This window comes from Festucalex cinctus, chromosome 1 (assembly GCF_051991245.1).
Source record: "Festucalex cinctus isolate MCC-2025b chromosome 1, RoL_Fcin_1.0, whole genome shotgun sequence".
NCBI lineage: Eukaryota > Metazoa > Chordata > Actinopteri > Syngnathiformes > Syngnathidae > Festucalex > Festucalex cinctus.
The window spans coordinates 40,953,237-40,966,167 of record NC_135411.1 but is presented as its reverse complement, the minus strand read 5'-3'; the positions used below and the strand labels follow the sequence as shown (position 1 = coordinate 40,966,167).

At 39.8% G+C, this 12,931-nt stretch overlaps 2 protein-coding genes across 3 annotated transcripts in view; one reads left to right on the top strand and one right to left on the bottom strand.

The window, feature by feature from the left end:
• The window catches only part of dus1l (dihydrouridine synthase 1-like (S. cerevisiae)), a 30,665-nt gene extending 20,398 nt beyond the window's left edge, over positions 1 to 10,267 (bottom strand). The window contains exons 1-4 of the mRNA XM_077535677.1: positions 10,140 to 10,267; positions 6,240 to 6,519; positions 1,184 to 1,292; positions 1,035 to 1,085 (exon numbers count right to left, since the gene is read on the bottom strand). Of these exons, the coding sequence (XP_077391803.1) occupies positions 1,035 to 1,085; positions 1,184 to 1,292; positions 6,240 to 6,482 (403 nt within the window). The 5' untranslated portion in view covers positions 6,483 to 6,519; positions 10,140 to 10,267. The remainder of the gene's footprint in view (positions 1 to 1,034; positions 1,086 to 1,183; positions 1,293 to 6,239; positions 6,520 to 10,139) is intronic.
• Positions 10,268 to 10,712: 445 nt separating this feature from the next.
• The window catches only part of engase (endo-beta-N-acetylglucosaminidase), a 30,672-nt gene continuing 28,453 nt past the window's right edge, over positions 10,713 to 12,931 (top strand). The window contains exon 1 of one of the 2 annotated variants that reach the window (XM_077535674.1): positions 10,713 to 10,786. In XM_077535674.1, the coding sequence (XP_077391800.1) occupies positions 10,758 to 10,786 (29 nt within the window). In that variant the 5' untranslated portion in view covers positions 10,713 to 10,757. Of the gene's footprint in view, positions 10,787 to 12,045; positions 12,338 to 12,931 lie in introns of those variants that run through there. The other variant, XM_077535675.1, reaches the window with a different exon arrangement.

Here is a 12,931-nt window from a genome sequence, read left to right as displayed (position 1 = left end):
TGAAGTATGATTTTCATTCATTGTTTTTAATACCTCTATTAAATGAACGCAATCATTACTTAAGTACACTTGTATTTTCCTCCCTTCAAGCACAGTATTAATGTTTGGACTGACATAATAATCTTGCAGTGGCCTACAATAAGAAATACAAGTGTATTTTAAGAATAAAACCACTACCTTGTTTTTAAGAACACTTAGGTCCACTATGCTATTGCAGCGTTTCCGTTTCTATGGAGTTTGTAGCTAAATCCTATATCCGAACCACCGCTCCTCCGAGCCAGCAACAAAAAAAACAACAACAAAAACAACAAAAACGCAAAACAAAACAAAAACAGAAAAAAACAAAAAAAACAAAACGCTCGCACTGAGCCCAATGGCATTCCGTGCTCTGGGAAATAATTAATTCTACCCCAATGTGCTTGTGATTATACTGTAACCAATCATGTACGTCACTGGCCAAGTTGAGGATTGCGGGATTACTGTATGCAATTTGCATACGGTTATGTTGTTTTTTTTGTTTGTTTGTTTTTTTTTGTTTTTTTTGCAAAAGGACACTTGGTTGATGTTACCCCAGTACATTTTTGACAGAAAACTGTAGTATTTTCGGAACCGAAGCACCATACCGGATCGTTCCGGTCCCGAATTTTTGACAGGTCCATAGTATCGGACCGTTCTGGTTCACTGTCACCCCTGGTAACAACTGTGGTCTGTCCTAAAAATAACTCACCAGCGATGGGACACTGACTTGCTAATAAAAATTACAATAAAAAAAAAATGTCAATATTTTTTGAAATTATATTTTGTTTAATTAAAATAGATTGTGTTGTATGAAAGAAAGAGCTGTTTTTATTTACTCAAATATTACAAAAAGGGAGAAAAATAGAGGCATAAATGGAGCCAAATAAAAATCCACCATACAGTGAATCCGCATTAAGTGAACCACCGAGTAGCGCGGAAACAGTGTAATGTTTGTCCTATTTGTCCACTATCCTATTTTATAACTAAATAATGTAATCATAGAAAAAATGCATTACCCATTTTTTTCAACAGCTCCCATTCATCTTGCAGGAAAGCTCCATAGTGCCCTTTGACAAAAACATCAACAACAGTTAGTGGTTTTCATTCTGTAGTTTCTGATGATATTTATTACCACATGCTTAATTTATGTAGAAAGTCCAGGTACCCCTCTTAGCGATCATTTGAGGACAACCCAGGTTGAGGTCAATGGCATCACAGTAGTTCTGGGCCAAAAGAGCTGCCTGAATGAACACCTCAGGATCATTTGCACAAAACTGAAAGGGAAAGAAAAGAAAAATGATGACTTTCATAAACAGAAGTCCAACCAGTCTTGGCAAAGAAATATATTACAATATGAACATCATGATTAACCATTTAACATGACTGGTCACTACAAATATGAGGGTCATTCAATGAATAAGGTGAAATTTTCAGTATAAGGACTTCTAATACAGATAGACGCTTACTTTCTTTTTATATTTCTGTTTTACTTCTTTTAACAAAGCTTAACAAAGATGTTCGACCAAGAAGCATGCTCCAGGTTTGAACAGCGGTCAGTTATCAGGTTTTTGGTTGCTGAAGGGTGCAAACCAGTTGAAATTCATAGGAGACGTTGCCCCTTCAGACTTTCACCTGTTTGGTCCATTGAAAGCGTTCATGAGAGGCACGAAGTCTCATTGCAATGCGGCTGTTTAGCAATAATGCCTGCCGGCTTTCGCAAGGACAGGCGTCAATCTGCCTGAAAGTGTGTTCACAGTCTCTCATCCAGCGCACAAAGGCTGCTCGGAACTTAATTTCAATGCCGAGTTTACACCAATGTCCAGCAGTTGGAGACTTGGAGTTCCTTCATTAATCCTCCCAGAATAAGAGTTGTGGACCTGCTCCGCTCGGTCTTGACTGGGTGCTCGAGGGACACGTCAAGTTTGAGTTGTTTTTTTCTTGCTTCCTCCACCGATGTGGAATTCTCTCGTGCCTCCATGTACAAACACGTAACTGATTGCAGTTATCCCAAACGGGGTAGATGAAATGAACTGTAGGAGACAGGAGGTCACACTGCAACCTGGTGTTTTATTTTAGCTCTCTTTTTATTCATCATCTTGTTTAATCTCCACATTCGAGTACATACAGCCTCAACTCTCTTCCGTGTTTTTTTTTTTCTCCACTCACACGATTACATCATGTAAGCCACACATGGTCTCCCCCGGCGGAGAAGTGAAGGCCCGCAAACCGCCACCGAAGGCAAGAGACGGTTCCACTCCTTTACCCGGGGCCCCTCTTCCGCATTCCTCCTACATGCGCGTTCCAAAGTTACACGTCACAGTGGCTTGAGGAAGCAGCCAACCAGGAACGAGCGCCCACCGCTCAGAAACGCTTGCCGGCACAGCAAAATTTTCCCCGATTCTTGCCTGGAAGGATAATGCAAGACTGACACTTGCACGATTTTGTGGCACGAATTGGCACGACTCAAATGCGCGAACTAGTCAGAAAGTGACATGAAGTGTGCGTAAACCAGTCATGACTGCTTGCCATGTCGGGGCAAAAATTTTGAAATGTTCAAAATTTTTGTCACGACCGGGTCGTGAACTATGCGCAAACTGTTTGTGAAGTCGTCGGGACGATGCGGGAAGGATGCGCGCCAGTGCGTGGCAGTGCGCGCCATGCCACGACTGTCATGAAGTGCCACGAATAGGGGTTGGGGAGGCCCCCTTTTTATATGGCGTGCCCAAGTCGGCACAACACCATCCGAATTGCGGGAACTTGTCGTGCAAATGCAGGAAGTGTGTAAACTATGCGCGAACTCGTCGTGCCAGTTCGTGTCAATGTGGACACGAATGGTCATGCATTCGTGAACTCATCGTGAACGATGCGTGAACAGTGCGGGAACCTCCCAGTTCGTGTCCCAAAATGGCACGACTTGCCACGACAAGATAGTGGCCAAAAGTCGTGTATATGTCAACCTTGCATTATGTCTTCACTTCAGAACTCGCGCACACAAAAGGCGCACTTTTTTTTTTTTTTTTTTTTTTCTGGCTCGAAGGAGCGGCGGGTCAAATTGAAGGAGCCCGCCGCTGAATGAATACAACGAAAACGCTGCGGTACCACACAAAAAGACACAATTGGATTTGAAAAAACACACAGATGCACACACATCTTGTAAAGAGCCCAACATTTGTTAATAGTTTATCAAATGTGAAAATGTTGCTGTTGATGCCCTGTATAGTATGTAAATAGCACGCGCGCGCACACACATGTTTAACTCTGTTAAACTCTGTTTAACTGCTTTTTCCCTCTTAAGGCCTCAGTATGCTTCTGCCAGAGGCTCGCGTGGAGGCGTCACGTTGTTGCTCCGCTCGTGCGTTTGCCTTCCGACTTGTGCGCAATACACATCGGTGTCTGCTGGAGTTTCACACCAAGTCCCGCTGTAGCTATGGCTGGGACGCCACAGAGTGGCGATTCCTCTGCATTTTATGACGGATTCAGGAAGTTAATTCAGAAACACGAAACAAAGCCGGGGGGAGAGTAAGTTCATCACCGTGGCAATTAATTATTGCCAATTTGCACCGGTGTCGGCCGTAAACTCGCCAAAACACAACAGCCATGCGCTTAGTGAACACAGTTTTTTTTTTTTTTTTTTAAGTTATTGTTGTTTTCCGCCTCTCGTCCCAGGCACATATCCACATGCACAGCCGTGGTCTCCGAGCAGGAAGTCGTTTTGCGCCGCCAGTTGCCTTCACGGAAACTATCTGGGCGGGGGGCGGGGAGAGAGAGAGAGAAAAAAGAAAAAACGCCATCGAACAGACCAATCAGAAGCGAGCTACGCCCCGCCATCTACGGCGTTCAAGGATTGGCGACGTGTGCACCGCAGCCGGCCACGAGCAACGCGGCACTTAAAATTCATGGCTCGCGTCGATCATGTGACCTACGGCGATGATCTACGCGAGAGCAAACGTGGAGGCATAAATTAGGCTTTATGCTGAACACCGGAGACAGTTGGTTCTAACTTGTTAACATTCGCAGGGATAACTCAATCACACAAGGGCGCCGTTTGTTAACAGTAGAACCAGAGCTGTATTTTGAAGTTAAACTTTGACGTGTGTTGTGGTCCTTTACCTTGTGTTGGCTTTGTTATAGCAGGGGTTAAAAGCTCTTTGTGTAGTGCTGTGTAATAAGAGCAGCAGACGGCAACTTAGCTTCTGTGATGTCTTGACTGAACTGTTTGATCTCAACCTACATGTCAACAACATACCACAGCACCACCTAGCGGTCACATTAGTAACAATACACCACAATGTGTTGTTACTCGGTTCACAAAATTATTTTTCTGCCTTTCTAGCTCTTCTAGTTTTTACTTTTTATGTGCCTTTATGTATATTATTCCCATGCTGCCATTTTATTGTATTAAAAACATGAAGATATTTATGAGTCATTATTCTTGCACCGCTGACAACGCTGTCGGATTTCCATAGTAAGCACATTTCAGCATGTCACCACGGGATGACATGGAAAAAATAAATAAACAGCAGAGGCATCACATCTGCTTCAAAATATTGACAACGTGATGACAATGTGATGTCATGGCTAACTACACTCAAATGTGGCTATGAGATTTTTCTACTGTTTAGCCACATTGGCTAAAAAGTAGGGCTGTCAAAGTTAAAGTGTTAATAGATTAATTAATCACAGAAAATTGTCGTATTAATCACGTATTAACGCAGATTAATTGCCCTATTCTTTTTTTGACCGCACTTGAGCCTTGAACGTAACCGCGGATGGTTAGATTGAAGGCTGCGCAGGTCCGTGATTCGGTCAATGCACGGCATTTCCGACGCCTGTTGTTCCAAAATGAGCGGGGTTCCAGTTGGTGTGCTCGGTGGTAAATTTCGCTTTAAAAAACACCCCGACGGGACTTTAGATAAAACAAAAGTAATTTGTGTTTAATTAATAATTGCTGAATTGCACCCAATTGATATGATGCTGTTACGTTTTGAGAAATACACGCATGCATGCATTGAGTACATGAATTTAATCAATGTTTGCAAATGACATTCATACCATAAAATGCGTTGTCAAAATATTACGGTATTTTGTATTTATTTTATATTACGTGAATGCGCAAGTATTTAGCTGATTAATCGTGATTAATCAAAATTAAAAAGTGTGATTAATCAGATTAAAAATTATCGTTTGACAGCACTACTAAAAAGTTTCATGACCCAGTGCCACCCCTGCCATAAAGCAGTCAGCACATTTGTGTTTTTTTTTTTTTGTGTGGGGATGTTCCTACCAACCTTATAGAAGATGCTTAGTGCCAGCAAAGATTATACAGACACCCTCAGGCCATGGCAAAGTTACCATTCAACTAGTTTTAAGTCAATGTTTCATCAGAAGAGTTATGAGAATATTTTATTAAGGTTAAAAAGTTCCTTCGTACTACCTTAAGCTAAAATGTACATTAGAGTCACAATGGACCAACAATTCAAAAAACAGACAAAAAAAACATTAAGACATTCACAAAGCAAGATGCCAGCAAGGGGGCAGCAAGAGCAAGACTTGTTGTTAGTGTTGACAGTTCTGATTAGAAACTGCCGGAAAGCTCGACATTTACATAGTAGGTAAGTTTTTTTTTGTGGATGTGGCACTAACAATATATGTTCTCAGCTCCAGTGCCGACAGGACAGGACAGTTCATCTTGTATGTCCGTGTGTAGCCAGAAATAGTGCTTATGTGTGGAAATCCGGAAGTTGGAACTTGTGGAATCTACCTCATTATGTCGTCTCGAATTAGAAACCTGAGAATGGGAAGGAACCTGAACTCATGCTAAAGGATGAAATATGGTCTTCTTGAAAATAGACATGGGTTTTTTGGGCCCTGTTCGTTTTCTCCTTTGGATTAAACTATAGACTCACTGTTAGTCCATCACCTGATGTCTTCTGTTCAGGTATAGTAACACCCACCCCACCCGCTTGTTGGCCCGAAGGCTGAATCATTGCTATGGTCAATGCCTCTGCCATCTCCAAAAAACAGACAAGTTGTGCGTAGTTTAAAATCAGATGGCTTTCCAACTTGCAGTTATGACTTCCAACAACTTCAATCTTGTAATTAATCACTAGGTAGACAACAACCAAATTTACGCAACACTGGGTGTACAATTTTCACTGCTTTTTAAAAACAAAAAAAACAAAAAAACAATACTTTTGAGTACAAAAAATAAATAGTCCTACCTGAGTGATTAGTGGTCGGTCCTCCTCACAAACCTCATTATAGAGGTTTTCTCTTCTGTAATTAGCATCACGAAGGAACACCTGCGCATGCAGCATGGGCGTGTAACAAAGGTGAGCACCGTGGCGACGGCTAAGTAGACGCCATGCCAGTTCGCTCTGGTCCACCATGGGTGCCACCACGAAGCAGGCTTCTTTCAGGGTTTTCTTCCAAAAATCAAACCCCTGGAGCTTGGCCATCTTCATTGACTGTATCAGACCAGGATGCCCAAAGCATGTAACACTGCAAAAAAGGTAAGTATTCATCAAAGCAATTTCTTAGTGTGTGCGCATATGTGTATACAGTACACATAATACAGTGTTTACATCACACTGCTGCCAGATAAATAATTACAATATGATCATTTCAATTTGTATTTGCAGATCATTGCCTGAAAAATTCCGACGGGCATGAAGCGGGCTGCCAACCAACAGTCTTCCTTTTCACTGCAAATTAGTTTGTCAAAATAGTCCAATTGTTAGACTGTTTACTGTAAATAAACTGTTTATTTGCCATCAAAAAACAATTTTTATTGTCGGTGTTAGTGTTTATCGAAGGAAAGCACTCTTCAGGTCTTTTTGGTGTACAAAAGAAAGAAAACAACAGCGTCAAAATCAAAGACGTGCATGAAATACATCTTGTCACAAAAAGACTCTTTTCTCAGACTTTTCGTCCAAAAGACGGGATTTCGCTCAAATCAACCTGTTTTCTACTGCAGATTACGGAAAAGCAGAATAAGATAGAAACATACTTTTTTTTCTGATGAAAGATGAGACTTCAATCTTTCATTTGGTAGTCTCCGTGTTCGTATATTCCTAACACACAATTTTCTGTGGGTCTTGAAACATCAGTCAAAATGCTCTAAATCAGCTGGCACTATGAGGTGATCTTTTCTGAAAATGGCTGGCCATCAAAAAACGCCTCTCAGCGTGTTTGCGAGAGGGCGCAGGAAGATGGCTTCATGCGCTAGTACTGAAGCGCTCGCTGGCTGCGCACTAATTAAATGTTTACAAGAGCCTATATACCTCTGTCCTCCTATCCATTCGCTTTTCCTCCATTTTAATATATTGCGACCAATGAGGACATAATCATAACTAATAAATATTGTAAATGCTGTACGAGTGTACATGTACACTTGCAGTAAAAGAACTATATGCTCGCAGTTAGGCTAATGGCGGCTGTGCAACACCTCCAAATTCAAACAACCAATCACACCAACCAAACAGGAGTAATAAAAAAAAAAAAAATACATATAAAAATATTACTCTGTCCGCCTCCTTCTCACTGAAATTTGCAACACACTCTGCGCGGCGGAATAAAAGGTCCGTGAGAAACATGGACTGCGACGGCGCAAACATGGTTCCGGGCGGAGCGTCGACTTAAATTTTTTCGGTCGACCTATTTTTAAAGTCGACCTAGTCGACTTGGTCGACTTTTTCTCCCAGCCCTAAATAAAATATTGAGGCTTTATATTACATTAATATAACATTCTTCCATGCTTAAAGTGTGAACCCTAAGTAAGACGTTTTGTTGAATATTTCAATCAAAATTTGATGTTTAGATATCAATTCGGCTGCATATTGAATCGATACGAATATTACATTCTGTAATATCGCCATACAGTGTTCCCTCGTTTTCCGCTGGGGTTAGGTTCCAAAAAATACCCGCAATAAATGAAATCCGCGAAGTAGTTAGCTTTATGTTTTACAACTCTTATAAATGTTTTAAGGCTCTAAAATCCCCGACCGCACAATTTATACACTTTTCTCATTGAGGCATTTACATGTTCTCACATTTCTCTCTTGTTCAAACATTGATAATGTTCAAAACTTCATAAATTTTATAAAATGGGTATATTACTGCAAAAAAATATGCAAAATTGCACTTAAAAAAAAATCCGCGATACAGCGAGACCGCGAAAAGTGAACCGCGTTATAGCGAGAGAAGACTGTATATTGCCGAATCGATTATTTTATTTATTTATTTTTAACACCGCTCGTAACGAGCAAATGTTTTTCACAGAGAAGCAGAAGAAAAAGCAACAGTCACTCCAGCCGTGGACTGGACCACGCACACAGTAGGAAATCACAGTGGTGCATAGAAAAAGCTTGGACGACTGCCAGAATGACGTTCGTTCCCAGTTTGTAGTATTTGATTACGCATTCAACTAGTTGTGAGCGGAATGGAGAAGACACACATGGAGAGACATGCACGCACACTCAAGCAACGTTACATTGGAGTGTCAGTTTGACCAATATTTAAAACAGATGACATCAAATGCAGTCAAATACAGTACTTCAAGAATATGGCATTTAATGCGAAAGCACATACAGTACATACATAAATATATACAGTATGTACATAAATTAACATGTCTATATCCGACTATTTTGTAACAATAAAAAATAAAGTAATCATTTGTTCTTTTGTCAGTTTTAATATTGCTGTTATTGGTGATGTTTTCGATTTTTGTTTCAGTACCGGTATCGAGGTATTTTATGCAGGTATAGTATTGAAGTCAAAATTTTGGTATCGTGACACCACTACCCTGGTGCCAAATTCACTGGTATAGATGTCGAAGAGCCTACTAATGTTCAATTGAAGAGATGGCTTGCGTGTAGAGAGCTGAATCACACAGACCTGATCCACAGGTAGTTTTTTGTCTCCCCCTCAATAAACATCGTCCTACGCAACTGACACTGACATTCTCCAGTTTCAACAAGCTATCCTTCCTTTACCACCATATACCCTAGGGATGTAACGATAAAGGCAACATCGTGATATTAAAACTTCCACAATATCGTCGTTGTCATGTTCACAATATTTAAAAGGAACACATCTGTTAAAAAAAAAAAAAAAAGTCAGGTTGATTTCCATTTGTGCAGTTCTAGCACCCTCTAGTGGCTAGTTTATTAGTGCAATCCTTCTATGTTTAAAATCTATGCTAATTGTCAGATGAAGGGGAACCTAATTTGCTTGTGAAGCGATCAATGTGTGCTTGCATTAGCAAGTAAGTGCCTCAATATTGTTATGAGAGATTGTAGGTGGTTTATATGCATTGCTGTTATGTACAAAAGGACTATATTGTGCTTTTTTTAATATGAGCTCTTTTTTTTTTTTTTTTTTTTTTTTTTTTACAATGTTGTGGTCTTATTTAAATATCGCCAACCCCCTAGAGACCCCAACAAAATGTTTACTCCATATGAAGATGAAAGGCTTTCGCTGGCATTAATCTGCTCTTTTGGACATCCGCACAAGTTGATCCCCGTTCACATTTATGACTGAATTTTTGGCTTCAGGAAACGAATAAATTAATGCATCCATCATATGTGGACGGTTGTAGTGTCTCGATTGGTTTCTGCAAGTTCCATAACTATAGCTATATTACGCGACATGTTGGTTTTCTGGAGATAAACCAAAACAAATTTAGCACTATTTGCATGGCTCGTCAATGAGCGAGCTTTTATTATCATTATTATTATTATTATTATTATTATTGACCCACTTCCTTGTTCAGCTGCTGAAGTCACGTGGCCTTGCGGTCTAAAAATAGCATTGTGCGGTTCCCCATTGCTTAAAAAAAAAAAGTCTTGTGAGAACACGGACTACATCTATAAGCCAAGTGTATATGTTTTGCTTGTTTGGCTGTTCTTAATTTGTATAAAAGGTATTTTAAACGTTGCTTCTGAATGTTCTCATACATTCGTGGTCATAAAAGTTTAGTCTGTCTCGCCACTTAAGTAACGCAATCTGTGAACATGCATGATGCAGCATGCGTTCCGCTAAGACAGTAAACGACAACCGAACAAAACCAAATCACAGGTTTCCTTGTTGTTACATGCAACGGTGGCATATATACTCACGGTGTATATTATACAATGCGTAGGTAGCTGTCGTTTGCAGTTTTTCTCGCCTGTACACCAGGTCCGTGACGTACTTCCGATCGCCTCTTGTTTTTGTGAATTTTATTTTGTGGATAGAAAGTCGACGCTTAATGCATTATCGCCCCCTAACGGATTTGCGTGTTTAGCAGGAGAAAGGTAGCAAATAAAAAATATCTATCCAACTCATTAACCTAGTTTAAATAACTAATCAATGTATTCTTCACTTTGGTTGTAGATGTGGTTCCAAAAAGATAATCAATGGTGAATGCAAGTTGATTTTCTTTTCTTTTAGTATCACACAGTCAATTTCTTTCTCTCATCATAAATAGGCATTTGACTATCCACCTTATTCTTACTCCCCATGAGCCTTTTGCGTCAAATGGGCTCCCGACTTCTGGGAACCGGCGTTTTGCATAAACAGACCACGCAAGCTAGTTTAAACTAAACCATGTGGTATTCGCACATCAAAATACCACGTTCTACTAACGTAGAGGGTTGGGAAGACGATATAAAGAAGTGTCCGAAGATAAAATGTAAAATGATGTAAAATGATAAAATGATGTATTTTTAGCTACTTTCTTCGCTCTGTTGCTTCAGATGGAGACATGGAGAAGAACAATACGCTGGTGAGTGATTCCTTTCCGCTTGTATTCTTATTTTTTTCCCCGTTGACTCGCACCATATGGATTGGATGGATACGGAGACCTTGGACAAGCAGGCAAGTGCGCGGTATGCCAACAACGCGATTTGGACCGACAAGGGAGACTGGATTGCTGCCCCGAAGCACTAACCAACGTCTTGTCATTTGCCTCATTTTCCACTCAAGCCCATTTTGTGAGCGTACAAACCAATTGTTTGTTTTAATTTCATATGTGTCAAGCTGAAGAGGAATTCCTGGTACTGAAATGGTACTGACTCCAGACTGTCGTGAAGGATGCTTTCTCCAAAGTTTGCAGGACCTGAAACGTTCGCTTTACAAGCGAGGGAAAGAGTTGGCTTGACATATTTGAAAGTGTGAAATGAGTAATAATAATAATAATAATAATAATAATAATAATAATAATAATAATAATAATAATAATAATAATAATAAAGTTGGCTTGACGTTCGATGTTTGATATTCACTCCTCCCGTCTATATTAGGGAGCGTCTACAAATTTCATTCTCCAGGGTGACGTTTCATTAAATCACCATATTAATATATATTTTTTCATTTTGATTGCTGTAGTAGCTTGCAGTTATGAGGAACTGCCTACTAGAGCTCCAATATTTATCATATCTCTAATTTTGGGCAATTTGGGGACATTTAGAGTACAAAATCACTATAAATGTTAAAAAAAATATACCCAAAATCAATAAAACCATATTTTCTCATTCTGATTGCTGTAGTAGCGTGCAATAGTATGCAACTAACTACTACAGCTCGAATTTTTATTATACCTCTCATTATGGACATGCTGGGGAGTCAGTATGAGAATGTGATTCATATGGTCATTAGGAGTATGAAATATTGTTTTCATAAAAAGGTAGCTCCAGGTTACGATTTTTTAAATTTACATAAGAGCATTTTTGGAGATGGATAAACCTGATACCACTAGGTAACCTGGTTAAAAAAATAATAATAATTGTTTCCTTGCATGAAAAGAAAAAAACGTTTTTTTATGTGTATCACAATACAAAACCTTTAAAATACTATTTACGGGATTCTAAATAGTCTGTTTCATATGCGCTACGTTTGTGGAGGTTTGTGACTGTGCAATAAAGATTCGTTTGTCATGGCCATTAATAGACGCGTTTTTCCCTTATTAAGTCGATATTCTACCGTTTGTCCTTTAAGACTGCCCGTAGCCTGGCGGGGGAGGAGTGTTCCGCTTAGGGGGCGGTGTGTTCCGTTGGCAGGGGAGGAGGAGTGTTTCGTTCTGCGACCTGCAACCAGATACGATTGGAGACTGGCCACCGAAAGGAAGTTCCACTCCTCTACCTGGAGCCCATGTAGACTGAGTAATATATACAGATCAGTGACAGACAAGTACGTTACACGTTAGCGCCTCTCGTCGAAGAGCTGAAAATGAGCCACTTCCTCTCTGCTGTGTCTCGTGTAATAAGGGCGATTTTTTACAACTAGTTCGAGCTGAAAGAAAACGCTAAATTGAAGAGGGTGGCGCATAACACTGAAGGTAAAGTATTGCATCTGCACTAAATAGATGGAACTCCGCGGCATTTACAGTACTTATTTTTATGTTATTGTTCCTGTGTTAATCTTGCTGAATCGTAATCATGCACGTTTTATACTTCAAAACAAAATTTCAAGAGTTTGACAGATGCTTTGGAATTTGGATGGCATGGCACAGCACCAGGACATTATCACTGTTGAAAAGGACTACGTTTATGCATTTTTTTCCCCCAGATTTAGGTGGTTTTAAGAACACAATATTTAGCTTTAAAAAAAAATTCTATACGGCAATACAGTATATCATTGCGGGCCTCTTTACAATACACATTCATATGGCGGCGCTTCCGTCTTGCTCAAGAAAAATTAAAACATAAGAAGGAATACATGTATGTATGTATGTATGTATTTATTTATTTAAACTTAACGTGACACGTTTCTTAACGTACCAACTATTCTACATTTTGTTTTAAAATGAAATAGATTGTGTTGAATGAAAACAAGTATGTCTAAAGCTGCTCTTTGCTGTGTGCAGTGCGTACACATTTAGACCAGGCATGCTGCTTGGTGGTAAACTGGAACTATATATATATATATATAT